Source organism: Dermacentor albipictus, chromosome 4 (genome assembly GCF_038994185.2).
Source record: "Dermacentor albipictus isolate Rhodes 1998 colony chromosome 4, USDA_Dalb.pri_finalv2, whole genome shotgun sequence".
NCBI classification, from domain to species: Eukaryota; Metazoa; Arthropoda; class Arachnida; order Ixodida; family Ixodidae; genus Dermacentor; species Dermacentor albipictus.
The window spans coordinates 77441845-77462903 of record NC_091824.1 but is presented as its reverse complement, the minus strand read 5'-3'; the positions used below and the strand labels follow the sequence as shown (position 1 = coordinate 77462903).

The following is a 21059-nucleotide window of genomic DNA, read 5'->3' as shown; positions in this document are numbered from 1 at the left end:
GTACAGAGTAACTGTATAGGAAGCACAGTAACTCTGTACAGACAGTACAATGTCTGTACATGACGGCAAGCTTCAAGAAGCACCCTTCTTTATTTTTTTTTGTTGAAATTCAAGACGTTTTGCTACGCAGTGCCCAAAAAATTATAACAAAAGCCGCAACAAATTTTTGGGCTCAAGCTTGCCACGGCGCTAGTTATTTTTGTGGAGACTACGAGCTTTTGAAATGCATACATATATGCTGTGACAGCGGTACGTGCCAATTCGTAAATGTGTCGACACCTTTACATTTATCTACTTCTCTTCATCTTTTCTATCGAACGCTTTTTTCCTTCTCCTTCGTCCGGGATAGCACTAGTGAAGCCGACGACCTTTCTGGTTAAGCTCCCAGCATTTACCATTTCTCTATCTGTTACATGATTTTCGACTACTTATATATATTATGCACTTTTTATAGATACTGTCGAAAAACATACTATCTAGCAATGGTGGTGGTGATGTGAAGAGCTGGAGAAATTCGTGAAGCATAATACAGGAAAGCGGCCTAATATTATTGGTGGAGCAGCGCCAGACAAATTTTCTAATAGAGGAAAAAATAGAGGGCCTTAACAGTTAGGAAAGAGGAAACGTTACACGCTACGCGTTAGAGGCACGCGCGTCTTCATACCACTGCAAAGTCGAAAGCCACAAACATCCATCCGTAAATCGCACTGACGGACACGCAGCTTCCACCGGTCGCGTCAGGTAGCAATTGAGAGAGTGATTCCGGCTTGCCTCGTCAGGCGTGCCGGATGGCTCACTAAGCCGAAAAGGTGGGGCCGAAAAACTCGTCTGCTCGAGAGCCGAGCAAGTTTTCGCAGGGCTTGTCTGCTTCACGCGTCTCTGCGGGTGACGTCTCGGGACAAGAGACTCGCGGACCTCCTTGCTTAGCTGTGCATCCATTGACGACACCCCGGCGGGCCATCGCACGCCCGTGCCGGAGAGTGGTCGGCGCCTAACGAACGCTCTTTCGAAAACAGCTCCGGCTTCGGCAGGACGATTGCGCGGCGGCGAGCGTGCGAAGTACCTTCAAAACACAAAGTAATAGCATTCCTAAATGGGGAGAACGTCGATCGTTACACAACTTTTCTCAGACCCCAGGGTCCATTAGGTCGGCTCTCGCGACGTCGGCTCGTGCTTCTTAATAGAATTTACCGTGGCAGCCGATCCAGCGAAGCAAACGGACTCGAGAAAGCGTTGCCTCACTTTGCAACTATATGTGTGGTTCTTTAGTGCTTGGCTGCGCACGTACACGCGGATCAGGTATTGCCTGAATTAAGTTTGGCATTGCTCCGATCGAAGTCCTAGACATATAGTGCTAGAAGGGAGCAACGTGCCTTACGGGTACTAATCTCGGTAAGCGATAGACAATTATTCGTTTCTATAAATGCCGCACTGACCAATGGCGTAAGATAAGGACAAGTATACGAAACGACTAGGGCGATGGAGAATTCTCGAGTTACTCACCGTAGCAGAGCTAGAGTGAACCTGGCTTCGCTACTTTTTCATTGCTGTTTGCAACTGTATTCTCATGACTCCTGCCGTCTGCTTTGATTTTTTACGTGGAGCTAAAGCGAAATACTGATCGCAAGAGCCACACACAGATTCGCGCCATCGCAATATAGTAGCCCATGGAAAAGTTGATGGCTCGCTCAAACCAGCGCAAAAAATTCGTCTTCGTTTGACGCTCACAGCACCTACAGCAGAATTTTTATATTTTGCAGCCAAGTGTTCCCATAAAGCTTACGCCTTTTATTGTGATGGAGTTTAAGACCACGACGGCCTCTACGCGGTAATCTAATTCTGTGTATACGTGACGACTGCAACATATGACAAGCGTTCATTGCATGCGGCAGAAGTATTTGCTCATGGGATCCTTGGTGACAGATAAACACACGAGCATTAAAGTCCCCAAGCAACAGCGGAAAAAGAAAGCTAGATCAGGTACACAGAAAGGTAGAATGATCCCCAAGCAGTACGTGGCATAGAACAATTCATTATCCTATGCTGTCGAATGTTGTCCGTTTTCTCGTTAAAAAAAAATAAAGGCTTCATACAGATCGCGCCCGATTTCGCTAGTTGTCAAGCGAAAAAGAAAAGAAAAAAAAAACGTGGTCTTCGTTGGGAGCGTTCCGTCTTTCTTTCGTTAGTGAACATGAAGCAATGGTCTCAAACTGCAATTTCTCTAACGCACGGAATTTACGTTAAGCTTCATGACGCATTATAGTAATATAAGTAAAGTTATTGCTTAAAATGATGCACTATTTTTAATCGCGAACTCCGGAGCGCAGCAGCGACGCCGTACAGCGATGAGCTCTGGCGCGCAGTTCCCGTGATTCGTCTCGATTTCCGAGCTTCAATTTCCAGGTTGATGGTTCTTAATATGAACGATAACTGCGTGCAACTAAACGCGTCTTCCCGCTGCAGCCTACGGGCTCGGCGTGCGTTTTATAAGATCGGCAAAGGTGTGCGCCCGTCTTCCGGGGAAGGTTACTTGGTTGGAGGCTGCGGAAGAACACACTGGTAAATACGAGCGAGTGGTATATAGGTAAACGCACGAGGTTTGACGTTCAGGCCTCGATGGTGAACTTGGTTCCTGCAGGTTCAAGGCCCCGCGTGACTTTTGGGGAATTGCACATTGCCAATCGCTTGCACCGGTGTCTTTCGTGGTTCTTGGGTAGCAACGCAAACGCGAGACGCAGGGCCAAGTGCGCGATGAAAACAGACGTTGACCTCGTTCAGGACAACGACAAGGATATCGCTTCTCCTCGTCGCGCACTCTGTCCTGGTTGCTGCAATTGCGCTATTACCCAAGCGCAATAAAATGTCGCTAAGTGGACCAACCCGTCGTGCACCTATCTGTATCGATATCTGCTGCACTCGGCAAGACAGCTGTGAAAGTGCTACAGTCTGCAAGGCTTGCGGTTGCGTGCAAGCTGTTAACAACGACCTACTTCCGGAAACAATCACCTACGTCTTCAACATTGGGCTCAATTTCGCCATCGAGCCCCGGATTCCGAGCCCTGCACTGATGTCACTCGATCGTGACGCGTGTGTGAAACTTAGCCTTGAAACGTAAAATCTCAGAATGCAATTCTCTTATGTGTCACTGCGTATCTGCCTGTTTTCACCATAGTCATTGTTAACTCACGGCCCTCAGTCCCCAGCAGCTGCGGAGCACCTGACCAAGGCGATGGTCAGACTTTTAAACTAGCAGAGGGTGCTAAGAATCTCTGGACCCGGACAGGTCGCCACTGGAAACTGACCCTGGCAGCCTTTAACACCCGAAATTTCTCGAGTGGGGCTTGCTTAGCAGGACTCTTTGAGGAACTATCAGTCATTCTTTTGGATATCATTGGCCTTATTGAGGTTAGAACTGGGGAGGCTTATACAGTGCTGACTAACGAACACGTCCTTTGCTAGACAGGACCCCCAGATAAGAAGTTATACGGGGTGGGATTCCTAATACATAAGGACACGGCGGGCAACAATGAAGAATTCTACAGCACTAACGAGTGGGTAGCAGTAGTCATAATGAAACTTAATAAGAGGTATAGATACAAGCCTACGCTCCAGCTTCCTACGATATACACTCCAGCCTCCTACGATGTACCTACGATATAGGTACAAGCCTACGCTCCAGCCTCCAATCATGATGATGATAAAGTAGATCTGTTTTCTGAAGATGTTGAATTAGCGATGAGAAAAGTGCAAACTAGCAACTATGGCATGGATTCTAGAAACAATCGAGAAGAGATGTTGGTAGAATTCGCGGCGAATAATGGACACTTTCTTCACGAAGCGCTGGAACTAAAAATGGACCTGTAAAAGCCCTAATAGCGAAACAAGAAATGAAATGATTCCATACTTTCTGCCTATCCCAGCATAGTGCAGGATGTAAAAGGGTTAAGTAGGGTAAAGGTGCAGTGATCATAGGTTAGCGAACTCTTGGATTCGCCTCAATTTGAATAGAGAAAGCGTAAAATTGTGCAAGGAACAGACCAGCCTAGGCGCGGCAAGGGTAAAACCAGAAAATTCGGGTTGGCATTGCAAACAAATGTGCAGCCTTAGGACAGAGAGATGAAGAATACATAGAGGCAATGAATGAAACCATAACTAGGCTGGCTTCAGAAGCAGCAATTGAAGTCGCAGGCAACGCACCAAGGCAGCCAGTAGGTAAGGTCTCCCAAGCAACGAAGGACCTAATAAAGAAACGACAAAGAATTAAACTGTGTGACTCAAGAGATCATACGTAATTCGCGGAATTGTCAAAACTGATAAACAAGTAGAAAATAAAGGGTATTCGAAATTATAACGTAAGGAATACTGAGGAACCAGTAAGAATTGTACACAGCATGAAATCAGTGAGAAGAAAACTCGGCATAGGACAAGCCAATATGTATGCTCTGAAAGATAAGCAAGGGTAATATGAGCAATTTCGAAGATATAGTAAAAGCAGTGGACGAATTCTATGCTGACCTGTACAATACCCAGTGCAGCGAGGATACCTCCATTCGAAGTAGTAATGAACAGGTTACAGAGGCTCCTTCTATAACTTGCGATGAAGCTAGAAGAGCCTTAGAAGACACAAAACGAGGAAAAGTGGCAGGAGAAGGTGGAACAGCAGACGATTTAATCAAAGATGGAGGAGACATCATGCTTCAAAAGCTTGCGGCTCTTTGTACGAAATGTCTCACAACTTCAAGGGTCCCAGAGAACTGGAAGAATGCCAACATTATACTAATCCAGAAAAAAGGAGAGGCTAAAGAAGTGAAAAATTATAGGACCGTTAACTTACTTCCAGTATTCTATAAAATATTCACCAAGATAGTTTCCAATTGAATAGGGACAACGCTTGAATTCAGACAACCAAAGGAACAGGCAGGTTTCAGGAAGGGATACTCTACAATGGATCACATCCTTGACATCAATCAGGTTATCGAGAAATCCGCAGAGTACAATCAGCCTCTCTATATGGCTTTCATAGATTACGCAAAGGCATTTGATTCAGAAGACATAACAGCAGTCATAGAGGCAATACGTAATCAAGGAGTACAGGAGGCTTACGTAAATATCTTGGAAAATATCTACAAAGATTCCACAGCTACCCTAATTCTCCACAAGTAGGGAGATACCTACAAAAGAAGGCGTCAAAGAAGGAGACGCAATCTCTCCAATGTTATTTACTGCATCCTTGGAAGAAGTGTTCAAACTATTAAACTGGGAAGGCTTAGGAGTAACGATCAACAGCGAATATCTCAGCAACCTTTGGTTTGCAGATGACATTCTCCTGTTCAGCAACACGAGGGACGAGGACCCTAAATGAGAGAGTTTAAAAGTGGAGTCGAAGGAGAATATGCAGAAAACAAAGATAATGATCAATAGCCATGGCAAGGGAACAAGAGTTCAAGATCGCCAGTCAGCCTCTAGAGTCTGCGAAGGAATGCGCTTACCTAGGTCAATTACTCACAGGTGACCCTGATCATGAGAAGGAAATTTACAGAAGAGTAAAAATGTGTTCGTGCGCATACGGCAGGCATTATCAGATCCGGACTGGAAACTTACCATTATCATTAAAAAGAAAGGTGAACAATCCGGTGAATTCTGCACGTGCTAACATATGGCTCAGAAATTCGGAGACTGACAAAAAACTCGAAAACAAGTTAAGGTCCGCACAAAGAACGATGGAACGAATTATAGGCGTAACGTTAAGAGACGGGAAGAGAGCGGTATGGATCAGAGAGCAAACGGGGATAGCGGATATTCTAATTGATATAAAGAGAAAGAAATAGAGCTGGGCAGGTCGTGTAACGCGTAGATTAGATAACCGTTGGACCATTAGGGTTGCAAAATGGGAGCCAAGAGAAGGGAAACGCAGTCGAGGACGGCATAAGACTAAGTGGGGTGATGAAATTAAGAAATTTGCAGGCGCAAGTTAGAATCGGTTGGCGTAGGACAGGGGTAATTGGAAATCGCAGGGAGAGGCCTTCCTTCTTCAGTGGACTTAAAGGATGATGATGATGATGATGATGATAATGATGATGATATAAAAATATATTATTAATTACACACCATCATACGATAGATTGGTAATCACATTAATGTCTCCAATGAACTGCAAAGGATGGATGCACCGCCAATTTTTAAAAATTTTTTTCTCGAGGCAGGCCGCCTTAGGCACAGTAACTAAAAAAGTTGTGGCGGTACCCCCTACAATGATCATCAAAGTAAGCGAACAACTGAATGCTTCTAGGAAGCTATTCGTTTCATTAAATAAATGGTGCTGCGTAATTCGGTACACAAGAAACCCGTTAAGTAGCACATATGCAGCGGTATCAGAATCAGAATTGGTTTTTATTGAGATCATGAGAATGATTACAAGTTGTTAATATTCAGGAGGAGGTCCCGGAGTCAAAGACTGCAATGGGACCTCCTTTACAAAGTAAACGTAATAAAACAAAAGAACAGCAGTTTTCAACAAATTGTTAACATAGAAACATTACAGGTTTTAGTATGAATACCATGACTGAAGAATTACATATGCATAAATGTCATGAAAAAAGCACTGTAACACAATCTCGTTGACAACTGATAAAGTAACTGCGTAGATGACGTGACGAACACAGTATAATTTGTTAACTCGAATGTATATGTGAGGCAGAAACAGAAACCTAACGGTAGGGCAATGAAAATGAAATGAAGGCACCCTGAAAGAATGGTTGTGAGTATGAACTAGGCATCCGTATTTGACAGAATGTAATCTTTTAGTTGTTTCTTGAATTCGTAAATTTTAAGTGTCTTTATGTATAATGGTAGTGTGCATAGCTAGCAGAGATGAACAGTGCGCATGTTGTTTAGGTTCGTCCGCTCTTGGAACCGACTGCGAAGGCAGAGTGGGCATAGAGAAATAAAAGAAGGGGGGGGGGGAATTGGACCTTTTGGACTGGACGACATGCTGACCAACAAATGTAAAACAAAAAACAAACGTGGTCTGTGAGCCTGTACAGTGTAAAATATCTTGCACTCTTTCAATATCATTCTTTGTGTTAACTGACGATGGCCCAACTACGCGACGCTACACCAGCAGGGTCGTTCCTCAAGGCGATGCTCTCAGCCCGACGCTATTCAGCCTCGCTCTTGTTGGACTTGCTGAATACTTGCCAACTGCCATCAAAATTTCAATATACTCTGGCGATATCTGTGTCTGGACTTCGGCAATCACACGTTCTCAGATACGTGCGCGGCTTCAAAGGACGGCAACTTTGACAGCGTGCTACTTCTGTAAACGAGGTCTCAGCATATCACCAGAAAAATGCGCACTTGTGGCATTTACTCGCAGACCAATGACGCCTTATGTGATCTCAATCAATGGGCGGACCATTTCCTATGTCAGAACCCTCAGAATTCTTGGCGTAATTATTGACCGAGACCTTTGTTGGAGCCCGCACGTGGTCTACATGAAACGGCGCCTGACAGAAACTTCCCAGTTGTATAAATACTTGGCAGGAAAGACGGTAGATGGTCAGTAGACGTAATGCTGAAACTCTACAGAGCTCTCTTTCTCGGTTTTTTAACATATAGTCTACCTGTACTGAACAACACCTGCAAGACAAATATTCGTGTTCTGCAGGCAGCACAAGCTCAAGCACTCAGAGTTTGCCTTGGTTTGCCCAGATGCACGTCAACAGAGGCAACTATTGCGATTGCTCGGGACCATCCAATGCAAACTCACATTACGGTGGAAGCCCTCAGAATGCACATCAGACATTTTGCACGGGCCCCCTATCCCCATCTTGCAACACTACCTTCAGACAGGCACCAAGTATCATTCTCTAAAACTATCATCATGTACAACGACAAACTTCCCTCGGGCTTCACCGCTGCATCTAAACCATCGATACCTCCTTGGTGTCTTATCAGCCCCACTGCCCATCCCAGTGTACCAGGAATCGGGAAAAAGTCTGAGCTGTCGTCGCCTGTGCTGAAACAATTGTCTCTGTTTCTTCTGCACGAGAGGTACGCGGACAGTGTACATATTCAACTGATGGTTCCATAAACATCCAGTGTTCGTCCGCTGCTGTGGCTGTCCCAGCAAGAGCTATTACCATGATCTTTAGGACTGACCACCCAACGACATCGACATCTGCGGAACTAGCTGCTCTTCGCACTGCACTTTGTTTCGCCAATCGGGAACCACCTCGACAGTGGTCAATATTCAGTGACTCAAAGGCAGCCCTACAATCCGTGCTATCAGCTCTGCGACGAAGGCCATTCGAACAGCTCGTATTCGATATTAGATGCCTACTCCATACATCACAGGAGAAAGGACACCACGTAACGTTTCAGTGGCTGCCAAGTCACTGCGGCGTCACAGGAAACGAAGACGCCGAAAATGCCGTTCGGACAGCTCTTGAAGACACGCAGGAAGAGGCCATACCACTTTCACGGTCCGACGCAGCCAGCCGACTTCGAGCGCTTGCACAGCAGATCACGTTCTCCCTATGGTGCACACCAATCAACCAGACCAACCGGAGCAATCGTCAATACGACCTGCCCAGCTTTGATGTATCTCTGTATGCCAACTGGGCTCCGCCGAAGACAGGCCACTCTGCTTTATCGCTTATGGCTCGGTGTGGCCTTCACGAAATCTTACTCATTTCGCACTGGTATGGCCGACAGCGCTCTCTGCAATGCCTGTCTTTGCGAGGAGACGCTAGAAATTCTGTGCGACTGTCCTGAGTATAACGTTCAGAGACAGTCCTTGACGTCCGTTCTAGCGCACCTTGACATTAGACCACTGTGATTTGCAACTATTTTCACATATCGCCGACAGACGACAACGCAGCTGAAGGCGACGAAGGGACTACTTCGGTTTTTGAAAGAGACGGGCTTGGACAAGCGGCTGTGACAGTAATGTCACGTACCGTGCAAGAGTGACTGTAACTGACGATGTGTGTGCTGTGTTATGTGCTCTCTCTCTCTCTCCTCCCCATCTTTCAACCCCCCCCCGTCTCGCTCCCACATGTAGGGTAGCAAACCAGTTAAGCTAATATGGTTAACCTCCCTGCCTTTCCTTCTCCACTTTTTCCTTCCTTCCTTCCTTGTTGCACCCTTTAATGTGCCGGTTTGTACCATGACTAACATCCTTACCTATAATTATGTAACGAATCTTTGGTTGCTGAACAGCGAGCTCTAACTACAGCTGCGATTAGACAAGCCGTTGTTGAAATCTGTGTATTAACTCCGACAACTTTTTGGCCACGGAACTAACACACCCGTTTGACAGGGATAGCTATGAAAGTTTATTTCGTTGAATTTTCTTGTTCTCTATCACAATTACGATGACGTTTATTTGCCGCAAAATTCACAAACAAAAGCAAGCCTTATCTGTCCCTACCAACAATTTGGGTAAAGGTGTTAGCAGTGGGGAAAAAACAAGCACCCTGAACGGTACAATTGTCTACTGTGTATAGATCTACAGCAATGAAGGAACAATATTGAAAGCACGTGACTCTCTTGCTTCGGCGGGACAGCTAACATGTTGTTCGCGAACGGCATACGTCGGCTGATACGCTGCGCAGTGTATGGAACAGGGCCCATCGTCCTTGCGACTTGCATCGGCCTGGGTCACCGAGCACCATACTGTTGACCAACACCTATTGTGAGCGGCTGCGTGGTTTCAGAAAGGCCGGTTAAACTTCAGAACCGTTACATGATTAGTGATGATTCTCGCTATAGACGCTATTTACCAACTGCATCCTTAGTGTCTTAGAATGCAAATCGCTATTGCGTAAGACGTTTTAGCATTAATAAAATCTTGAGCGTGCAGACGCGGTAGGACTTCCGTCACCATGCTTCTGCTGGTGTATATCTTGACATGGTGGCACACATTTTTGCAACTCCTGCGCTATAGTATGTTCGGAAGCGAAGCGAAACCCAGTGGAAGAAGGAAGGAAGGAGGAAGTGAAGAAGGAAAGGCAGGCAGGCTAACCAGTTTAGCTCAGCCGGTTTGCTACTCTGCACATGGGGAGTGGGATGGGGAGGGATGAAAGATGGGGAGGAGAGAGAGCACATCGCACTGCACACACATCGACAGTTACAGTCCGTCACTCTTGCGTGGTACATGACATCGCTGTCACAGCCGCTTGTCCAAGCCCGTCTCCGTCAAAAACCGAAGTAGCCCCTTCGTCGCCTTCAGCTGCGATGTCTTCTGTCGGCGATATGTGAAAATTGTTTCAACTCATCATCATCATCATCAGCCTGGTTGCGCCCACTGCAGGGCAAAGGCCTCTCCCATGCTTCTCCAACAACCCCGGTCATGTACTAATCGTGGCCATGCCGTGCCTGCAAACTTCTTAATCTCATCCGCCCACCTAACTTTCTGCCGCCCCCTGCTACGCTTTCCTTCCCTTGGGATCCAGTCCGTAACCCTTAATGACCATCGGTTATCTTCCCTCCTCATTACATGTCCTGCCCATGCCCATTTCTTTTTCTTGATTTCAACTAAGATGTCATTAACTCGCGTTTGTTCCCTCACCCAATCTGCTCTTTTCTTATCCCTTAACGTTACACCTATCATTCTTCTTTCCATAGCTCGTTGTGTCGTCCTCAATTTGAGTAGAACCCTTTTCGTAAGCCTCCAGGTTTCTGCCCCGTAGGTAAGCACTGGTAAGACACAGCTATTATATACTTTTCTCTTGAGGGATAATGGCAACCTGCTGTTCATGATTTGGGAATGCCTGCCAAACGCACCCCAGCCCATTCTTATTCTTCTGATTATTTCCGTCTCATGATCCGGATCCGCCGTCACTACCTGCCCTAAGTAGATGTATTCCTTTACGACTTCCAGTGCCTCGCTGCCTATTGTTAATTGCTGTTCTCTCCCGAGACTGTTAAGCATTACTTTAGTTTTCTGCAGATTAATTTTTAGACCCACTCTTCTGCTTTGCCTCTCCAGGTCAGTGAGCATGCATTGCAATTGGTCCCCTGAGTTACTAAGCAAAGCAATATCATCAGCGAATCGCAAGTTACTAAGGTATTCTCCATCAACTTTTATCCCCAATTCTTCCCAATCCAGGTCTCTGAATACCTCCTGTAAACACGCTGTGAATGGCATTGGAGATATCGTATCTCCCTGCCTGACGACTTTCTTTATTGGGATTTTGTTGCTTGCTTTAAGGAGGACTACGGTGGCTGTGGAGCCGCTATGGATATCTTCCAGTATTTTTACATATGGCTCATCTACACCCTGATTCCGTAATGCCTCCATGACTGCTGAGGTTTCGACTGAATCAAACGCTTTCTCGTAATCAATGAAAGCTATATATAAGGGTTGGTTATATTCTGCACATTTCTCTATCACTTGATTGATAGTGTGAATATGGTCTATTGTTGAGTAGCCTTTACGGAATCCTGCCTGGTCCTTTGGTTGACAGAAGTCTAAGGTGTTCCTGATTCTATTTGCAATTACCTTAGTAAATACTTTGTAGGCAACGGACAGTAAGCTGATCGGTCTATAATTTTTCAAGTCTTTGGCGTCCCCTTTCTTATGGATTAGGATTATGTTAGCGTTCTTCCATGATTGCGGTACGCTCGAGGTCATGAGGCATTGCGTATACAGGGTGGCCAGTTTCTATAGAACAATCTGTCCACCATCCTTCAGCAAATCTGCTGTTACCTGATCCTCCCCAGCTGCCTTCCCCCTTTGCATATCTCCTAAGGCTTTCTTTACTTCTTCTGGCGTTACCTGCGGGATTTCGAATTCCTCTAGACTATTTTCTCTCCCATTATCGTCGTAGGTGCCACTGGTACTGTATAAATCTCTATAGAACTCCTCAGCCACTTGAACTATCTCATCCATATTAGTAATCATATTGCCGGCTTTGTCTCTTAACGCATGCATCTGATTCTTGCCAATTCCTAGTTTCTTCTTCACTGTTTTTAGGCTTCCTCCGTTCCTGAGAGCATGTTCAATTCTATCCATATTATACTTCCTTATGTCAGCTGTCTTACGCTTGTTGATTAACTTCGAAAGTTCTGCCACTTCTATCCTAGCTGTAGGGTTAGATGCTTTCATACATTGGCGTTTCTTGATCAGATCCTTCGTCTCCTGCGATAGTTTGCTGGTATCCTGCCTAACGGAGTTACCACCGACTTCCATTGCACACTCCTTAATGATGCCCACAAGATTGTCGTTCATTGCTTCCACACTAAGGTCCTCTTCCTGAGTTAAAGCTGAATACCTGTTCTGTAGCTTGATCTGGAATTCCTCTATTTTCCCTCTTACCGCTAACTCATTAATCGGCTTCTTATGTACCAGTTTCTTCCGTTCCCTCCTCAGGTCTAGGCTAATTCGAGTTCTTACCATCCTGTGGTCACTGCAGCGTACCTTGCCGAGCACGTCCACATCTTGTATGATGCCAGGGTTAGCGCAGAGTATGAAGTCTATTTCATTTCTAGTCTCGCCGTTCGGGCTCCTCCACGTCCACTTTCGGCTATCCCGCTTGCGGAAGAAAGTATTCATTATCCTCATATTATTCTGTTCCGCAGTCTCTACTAATAACTCTCCCCTGCTATTCCTAGTGCCTATGCCATATTCGCCCACTGCCTTGTCTCCAGCCTGCTTCTTGCCTACCTTAGCATTAAAGTCGCCCATTAGTATTGTGTATTTAGTTTTCACTCTACCCATCGCCGATTTCACGTCTTCATAGAAGCTTTCGACTTCCTGGTCATCATGATTGGATGTAGGGGCGTATACCTGTACAATCTTCATTTTGTACCTCTTATTAAGTTTCACAAGAAGACCTGCCACCCTCTCGTTAATGCTATAGAATTCCTGTATGTTACCAGCTATATTCTTATTAACCAGGAATCCGACGCCCAGTTCTCTTCTCTCCGCTAAACCCCGGTAGCACAGGACGTGCCCGCTATTTAGCACTGTATATGCTTCTTTTGGCCTCCTAACTTCACTGAGCCCTATTATATCCCATTTACTGCCGCCTAATTCCTCCGATAGCACTGCTAGACTCGCCTCACTAGATAACGTTCTAGCGTTAAACGTTGCCAGGTTCATATTCCAATGGCGGCCTGTCCGGAGCCAGTGATTCTTAGCACCCTCTGCTGCGTCGCAGGTCTGACCGCCGCCGTGGTCAGTTGCTTTGCAGCTGCTGGGGACTGAGGGCCGGGGTTTGATTGTTGTGTTCATAGGAGGTTGTGGCCAAGTACTGCACCAGGGTGGCCAATCCTGCTCTAGTGAGGGAGTGCGTTACCGGTTCTGGTCACCGGGATGAGGCCACACTCCAGGCCTGTTTGTGCAATTTTATCAACACGCGGATTTTTTTTTTAATCCGGTGGAAAATTGCCGGCACCGGGATTCGAACCACGGACCTCTTGCACGCGAGGCGGGTGTTCTACCTCTACGCCACCGCTGCGTAGCCTAACAGTCGATCATCTAACTAACAATGGTCTATTGTCAAGGTGGAATTTAAAGGATTATAGATAGCATGAGTGCAGGCTAGAGATGAAGACTAAATTGTAGAAGTTATAGGCTTAATTAAAGAAGGTAGTAAAATCAAGATACAAGGCAAAATAATTGGTAGGGCTCGGCCGTGATCTGTCATGCCGTGCGGTAGCGTTTTTATTGTATAATTGTGAAAAGCGTTTGTACAGTGATTGCATGATGCATATGCCAGCTCAGATAGGTGTACGAAATTCGTCGTAGAAGTACGCAGAATAATATTCGGTATAGTGATCGCGCGAGTAGCAGAAACGTGTCAAATGCATAAAGCACCCCGCTTTCGAACACATCTTGATATTGGAAAGTGTCACGGCAGCGCACAAATTCAGCAGCTCCCTATGTTTATTTTTTATTATTATTATATGGTACTTAGGAGACGTCGTCGCCTCTAATTGGTGCCGGCTCCACATTTTCATGTAGAGAGTTAAAAAAAAGAATGAACTTAAACTCATTAAATCTAAAAGTCAACTCCAGATCATAATAACATAAAGTCGAGTCACATAGTTGCACTAAAGTGAACGCAAAATCTGGTCACATAACTGTACACTAAACTCAGAGGACACAAGAAAGCATGGATTAGATTCAAATATAAGGTACATGAATCCAGGCATTGAATTTGCCAAGAGAGAGAGAGAGACAAAGAGGAGGAAAGACAGGGAGGTTAGCCAGTGTAAGTACTGGCTGGCTACCCTGTGCTGGGGAAAGGGGTAAAGGGAATAAAAGGAGAAAGAAGAAGCAGAGGAGAAAAAAAAAATTAAGGAAATTCACGCAGTACCGCGATACTACGCGATACAACACTCAAAGGCGATCGCACAATTCGCAAGTCCTTAGATACTTCAGCAAAGCCCTTAAGGCCTTGAGTGCCGAAGCCTGTCTGGACCAGTGTCCTAGAGCCTTCTCCTCTGTAAAGGGGTGATTGTCCAGTTTTTCGAGCGCGGTTACGAGCACTGTTCTTGGCACTTTGTAGCTGGGACAGTCACAAAGGAGGTGCTGAATCGTCTCCTCGCAGTCGCAGGTGCCGCAAGTAGGGCTGTCGGCCATTCCAATGCGGAATGAATAGGAGTTCGTGAAAGCCACGCCGAGCCACAGGCGGCACAGAAGTGTTGCTTCCGCTCGTGGTAACCCTGGTGGTAGGCGGAGTTGCAGACATGGATCCAATCTGTGGAGACGTTCGTTCGTGAACTCACTGGTGTTCCACAGATTCTGCGTAAGCTCGCGGGCGAGGGAGCGAAGACTTGTGGCTGCGTCTGTTCGTGGCAGTGGTAGTGGTACAACGCGGGCACCGTCGTGGGCCGATCGGGCGGCATCATCAGCATGATGATTGCCCGCAATTCCGCAATGACCCGGTATCCACTGGTAGATGACGTTGTGCCCTTTGTTGATTGCTTGATGGTGGAGTAGTCGGATGTCTGCCACTAGTTGCATATTTGGTCCGTGGTTAAAAGGGGACATCAGACACTGGAGAGCTGCCTTCGAGTCACATAAGAGGGACCATGACTGTGACGATTTGTGACAAATAAACTCTAAAGCAGCACGGATAGCTGCGAGTTCTGCAGCCGTCGATGATGTTACGTGAGACGTCTTGAACTTGAGGGTGACAGACTCTGCGGGAATAACCACTGCTCCAGCTGAGCTATTAGAGCAGACAGAACCATCCGTGTAAACGTGGATGCGTTCTTTGTGTTTGTCATGAAGGAATGAAAGCACGGTTTGTTTGAGGGCAAAAGATGACATCTCCGTTTTCTTTTTGATACCGGGAATATCAAGAAGAGCCTGGAGTGGATGAAGGCACCACAGCTGTAGAGATGGTCGTGCTGCAGGCGTGAAGTTTGATGGTAAAGTTCCGTGGTTGGCGGCAATAATCCTGCTAAACGCTGAACGAGGTCGAGTGGCAGGAAGGGAGGCGAGATGATGCGATGGAAGTCGTGCGAAGTGTCTGATATGCATCCTTAAAGCGTCGACTTGAAGATACGTATCGATGGGGTGGTCATGCGCGATGGCTATTGTTGCTGCCGTGGATGCACATCTGGGAAGTCCAAGGCAAATTCGCAGAGCTTGAGCTTGTACAGACATGAGGGCACGGAGGTTGGTCTTACTGGTCCCACCCAGTACAGGTAAGCTATAGCGCAGGAAACCGAGGAACAGTGCATTATAGAGTTGGAGCATCGCACTCACAGACGCACCCCACGACTTTCCTGCAAGAAATCTGAGCACGTGAGTCATCGTGAGTAATTTCCTTTTTAGGTACGAGACATGAGGACTCCAGGAGAGGTCTCGATCTATTATCACTCCTAGAAAGCGGTGCGTCTTCTCGTAGGCAATCGGATGTCCATTAATTTTGACAACGTACGGTTTCATTGCTTTGCGCGTGAAAGCGACCATAGAGCACTTCTCGGAGGACACCTCCAGGCCTCGCGCTCGAAGATAGCCTGATGTTAGTGTGGCCGCTTTTTGAAGTCTGGCGCGCACCTGGGGACGCGTCGCTCCTGATGACCAAATGGGCCAGTAACGCGCGTCTTTGCAATGAGCATGTTGACCAAGGACCTATCTTCCTGAGGCTGAAGGGCCAGCGGTCTGACAACCGTAAATCACGTGCTAAGCGTTGTCTGTGTGTGTAGCGTCGCGGACATTGTACTTGGGAGGGAGCTTGCTATGTTCTTTTTGCTAATAACAGCTGCAACAATTACCGCAACGGTACCTCAATGGCAAAGGCATTCCGTTTGGGAACGCGAAGTCGCTACGCCCGAATTTTGATGGAGGCGAAATGCAAGAACTATTTATGTTATTGAAAGGCAGGCGTCGTTCATGTGCACCTGTTTGGCGCGTCTGCCCTTCAGACAACACAAGTCCCTGCCAACTCTAAACTTTCACTTGTTACAAGAGGCGAACTCTAGAGAACTTAATAATAATAATAATAATAATAATAATAATAATAATAATAATGGTGTTTTACGTGCCAAAACCACTTTCTGATTATGAGGCACGCCGTAGTGGGGGACTCCAGAAATTTGGACCACCTGGGGTTCTTTAACGTGCACCTAAATCTAAGTACACGGGTGTTTTCGCATTTCGCCCCCATCGAAATGCGGCCGCCGTGACCGGGATTCGATCCCGCAACCTCGTGCTTAGCAGCCCAACACCATAGCCACTAAGCAACCACGGCGGGTGTAGCGAACTTAGATTAATGTGCACGTTAAAGAACCTCTGGTGGTCAAATTTAATCCGGGGGCCTCCGCTGCGGCATCTCTCATAGCCTCAGAGTTGTCTTGGGACGTTATACCCCACGAATCAATCAATCAATCAATCAATCAATCAATCAATCAATCAATCAATCAATCAATCAATCAATCAATCAATCAATCAATCAATCAAAATCTGCGATGCACACGAGCAAACGCACACAGACACATGCACAGAGATATCAGAGCGACTGCAGAATGCAAGAGAGAGAGAGAGAGAGACCCAACTCACTTGGAAGGGAGTCAAGGCCGCAGACATCCTGTATGACCGTCATGCCGTCGATGCTCAGGCCGGTTCCGCCCATGAATTCAGCGTAATCCCGCACGCCGCGTTTCCTGCACTGTGTGGAGATAAAAAGTAAACTCGATCGGTAATTGAAATACGCGCACGTTCTTCCATTCCTGAGGAGCGAGAGCACGCGCTACGCAAGACGCCAACCCTGTGCCGCAATTGGCCGGCACGCGTATAGCCTGCGACGATTTTCGAAGGACGAATAACGAACGTAAAATGTTTCTTGCCATGGGTGTGATGTATTCGCTTCAAATTAGGGCACTTCAAATTAGGGCATTTCGACATCCCGATATCTCTCTGAGACTGCTGGAAGTGATCGTTACCCTCGTCAATTTCCCAGGACTGTATATATATATATATATATATATATATATATATATATATATATATATATATATATACACACACGCTTGTGTGCGAACTTTATCATATGCGCGCGCTATCATAAAATATAAAAACCCCGCGCACTTTTTGTCAGCAACGATGAAACTTGTTTTGCGACACTTGACGCATGCAGCGTGCGTGAAAGCGAATGATAATAGCTGGTCATCTAATGGGCGAGTGGTATGTGCTAGCCACGGTCCTATTCTAATTTTGTTCGTACCACCGCCTAGAACCTGAAGAATACGTTCCTTATGCGTTGCCATCGATACGCTAATGTTGTGGTTCCATTGAATAGTATGTACTCCGGCCAGTATTAACGATCATTTAATGAGCTGAGCCATTAAGCCTTGTCATCGCCACGCGGCTGCAACAGATTTATCACACGATTGCTTCCTATATATTTCGGGTGTATTTTCAAAAGAAAGCTTTGTGTATACTTATTCTTAAAGCGTAAGCCTCTTTATCTCTTGCGCGTCTCCATTCTTCTTCTTTCTCAACCACACAGAGCGTGATAGACCTGTTTGCGATACTGCACAGCATCATTAAAGAACGCACACGCACTATACCTGCACACATAATTTTTTCCTCATCTTTAGCAAGCTTCTCGGAGTAACTAAATTGTCAAAAGTACAGTTTATCAGCAAGGTAAATCCATCCCAAGGCGTGCCGGGGCTATTTTAGCCTCCGAAGCTGTTTTTATATGAAAATCCTGATAACGTTGGCCTTAGGAGGAAGCTTTAGCTCAGGCCCAACTCGGACGCGGCCTATTCAAATACGTGTCAAACGCAAAAACATTTTTTCTGAGATAACCCTTGGACCGATATTAATGACATTTGTTGCATTTGGGAAAGTTAAATTCTAGTGACTGTAGGAAGCGAAATTTCGAATTAGGGCTTGAATTTTGTTAAAAAGATTTTCAAATATTCGACTCTTTGATAAAAATAGAAGCACGACGTTTACAAATTCATAGCTCTGCATCAAGAACAGATATCAGAGTTCTGTAAACGGCACCCATTCGATCATTAGAAACGGAGAAATTCGGTATGTCATTTTACATATTACGTCATATTGTTACGTTGGTTACAAGGGTTCTGCAAAAGCTGTATTTACATATTACTAAGTTCTTTATATTCATGTGTAACATGTCAATTTTGTCCGCTTCAGATGTACTATTAGATGCAATTCACAGAATTGTGATATCGTTTTTCGTTGTTGAGTTACAGAGCTGTAAACTTGAGAGTTTGGTTGCTTGAAAAATTTCCGTTTTTGCCAATTTTTAATAAAAAATTGACCACCTAACTCAAAAATTCGAAACGAAAAGTCACTAGATTTTACATTTTTTTTATGCAACAAACCTCATCAAATTTTGTGCAGTGGTTGCCGAGAAAAACTGATTCTCCTTTTACATGTATTTAGATAGGAACACCCGAGCTAAAGCTTCCTCTTAGCTGATCGCATGGTAATTTTCCAGCTACCTAAGCTAATGATTGTATATGCTATTGTTGATGCAGCAAATTGAGATGCTGATTAATGTACAAGCTAGCAACGGAAGCCTGCACAAATGATTGTGTTTTCGGTAGAAATTACGCGTCTTACGGTATTCGCATCTTTAGGTTAGTACCACGCATTTTTGTTCGCATGCTGAGAGTCCATTCTGTCTCGCTGCTTAAAGAACCCTTGCACAATAGACGTTTTATTTGCATTAACGCATTTTCTGTGGGGTCTAGTGTAAAAACAAAACAACCCCAAATTCGCGCTACCGATTCATTAACACAATATTTCGTGACCCGAATGGCAGTTCAGTACTACAACGATATTTACTCTACAAGAATGGTACTTGTTTACTACGATTGCTTTACTTATGACTGGTGTTCTTGAGATGTGAATTCTAGAAAAAAAAAATGCTGCAACAAAAGACATCCGGTTTCTTTATTCTGTTTCTTCAGTTTGCTTTTTTGCGCGTATACGAAAGTGATGCGCGACGATACCTGAATAATTATTAGTTACTTTGTACAGCCAAAATAATTATGATATCTATGTGCACATGCTTTAATACAGCAATCGAAGCCCATCTGTACTACGCATGTTTCCTTCATGGGAATGCCGCTAGAAAACTACGAATGATCACGTGTGATATCACGTTCTCCTTGTGGAACGCAGAAGGTTTACAAGTAAACAACCGGCTGCACAACCTAGACTCCTCTATACGCCTTTGCATTCCAGCTGAATTCTGCCGTCGCGAAGCTACCCTGCTTTTTCGAATGGGGCTAGGGGTGGCCTTCACTAAGTATTTTGCAGTCCGAATCGGATGGGCCGATGACGCCTCGTGTGATGACTGTGGTAGCCAGGCGACTTTTCAACACCTTCTCTGTGACTGGCCTCGCTACAATTTGCAGAGACGATCGCTCGCAATCGCGATAGCGCGCTTTGGCCAAAGACCTCTAACAGAGGAACTTATTTTAGAATGCCGACATCGTAAGCCATTGCAATGGAGGGCGACGAGGGCACTGTTGCAGTTTTTAAGCGCAACAAAACTGGACAAGCGGCTGTAGCATGAACAGATGTTCATAGTGCTGCAAGTGCTACTGCGCTGTGTAATGACAGTATGCGGCCACAGTGACCGACTGTGATTGTATGTCTATCCTCCCTTCTTTCTTTATCTCTACTTTGCTATCACATTACCTTCTCTCCCCTCTCTCCCCAGCATGGGGTAGCAAACCGGATCTTCCCACCTGGTTAACCTCCCTGCCTTTCCCCTTTCTTTTCTCTCTCTCTCTCTCTCTCACGGGAATTTTTTTAAAGAAAAGCTAACCTAACGTAAGACATTCTGGTTCCCAAAATGTGTCGCGATATACATATCCCTTATCAAAATCGTTTTAAACATAAAAAACTCATTCTGATTTCTAAATAGATTGTTAAAAAAGCACTAAACATCTTCGAGAAAATTTGCAAGTGATGGTGCTTGAATTAGACTTCATCGGGATTGCGTGATAAAAGCCATGTCGGAAAGTGATACATAGAACATCAGCGCGTACTGATGCCACTTTAGTGAATGATATCTCGAAAGTAGTGCTTGTGATAGCACCTTCATGCTGACAGGGCATACCTTGAGTCCTGTCCGGGTTTTTTTGTGTGTGTGATAACAACCACCGCTATTTATAATTAATATTAATGTTCACCAAAATGCTAATAACTTTTTGAATATGACGTAAGTACGACGTGAATTCTCATGACACGTATTTCGGATGTCCGTTTGTGCGGGATAGTCTGTTGCTGAACAAAGTCTCGTAACTTAACACCGTCATTCAATTATTACTCAGTTTTGAGTAATCTGAAACAGGATCGCTAAAAAGCCAATCAAGGAAACAAATCACGTTCAGAAACCAAGAACGAGGAAAATTCATTGCTAAATCGGGCGCTTCGTGGGCGTGAAGTAATTAATGATCGTATCCACTATCAGCTGCAATACTCGCTTCCTTATAGGCGCGTTGCATTTTACTTGCCCGCCACTATGATGGGATGCGTTGATTGTGAATGCGTCTTTGGCAATACAGGCGACACTACTAGGCAGTGGTGCAATGTGTTCACTATA

At 45.4% G+C, this 21059-nt stretch overlaps 2 protein-coding genes across 5 annotated transcripts in view; one reads left to right on the top strand and one right to left on the bottom strand.

Moving 5' to 3' along the window:
- LOC135916458 (uncharacterized) overlaps window positions 1–21059 on the top strand; it is a 152460-nt gene that overhangs the window by 19180 nt on the left and 112221 nt on the right. The gene's annotated exons all lie outside the window — the stretch shown is intronic.
- Window positions 1–21059, bottom strand: part of LOC135916460 (corticotropin-releasing factor-binding protein) — a 105128-nt gene that overhangs the window by 8186 nt on the left and 75883 nt on the right. The window contains exon 6 of the mRNA XM_065449822.2: window positions 17024–17132. Coding sequence (XP_065305894.1) covers window positions 17024–17132 — 109 coding nt within the window. The remainder of the gene's footprint in view (window positions 1–17023; window positions 17133–21059) is intronic.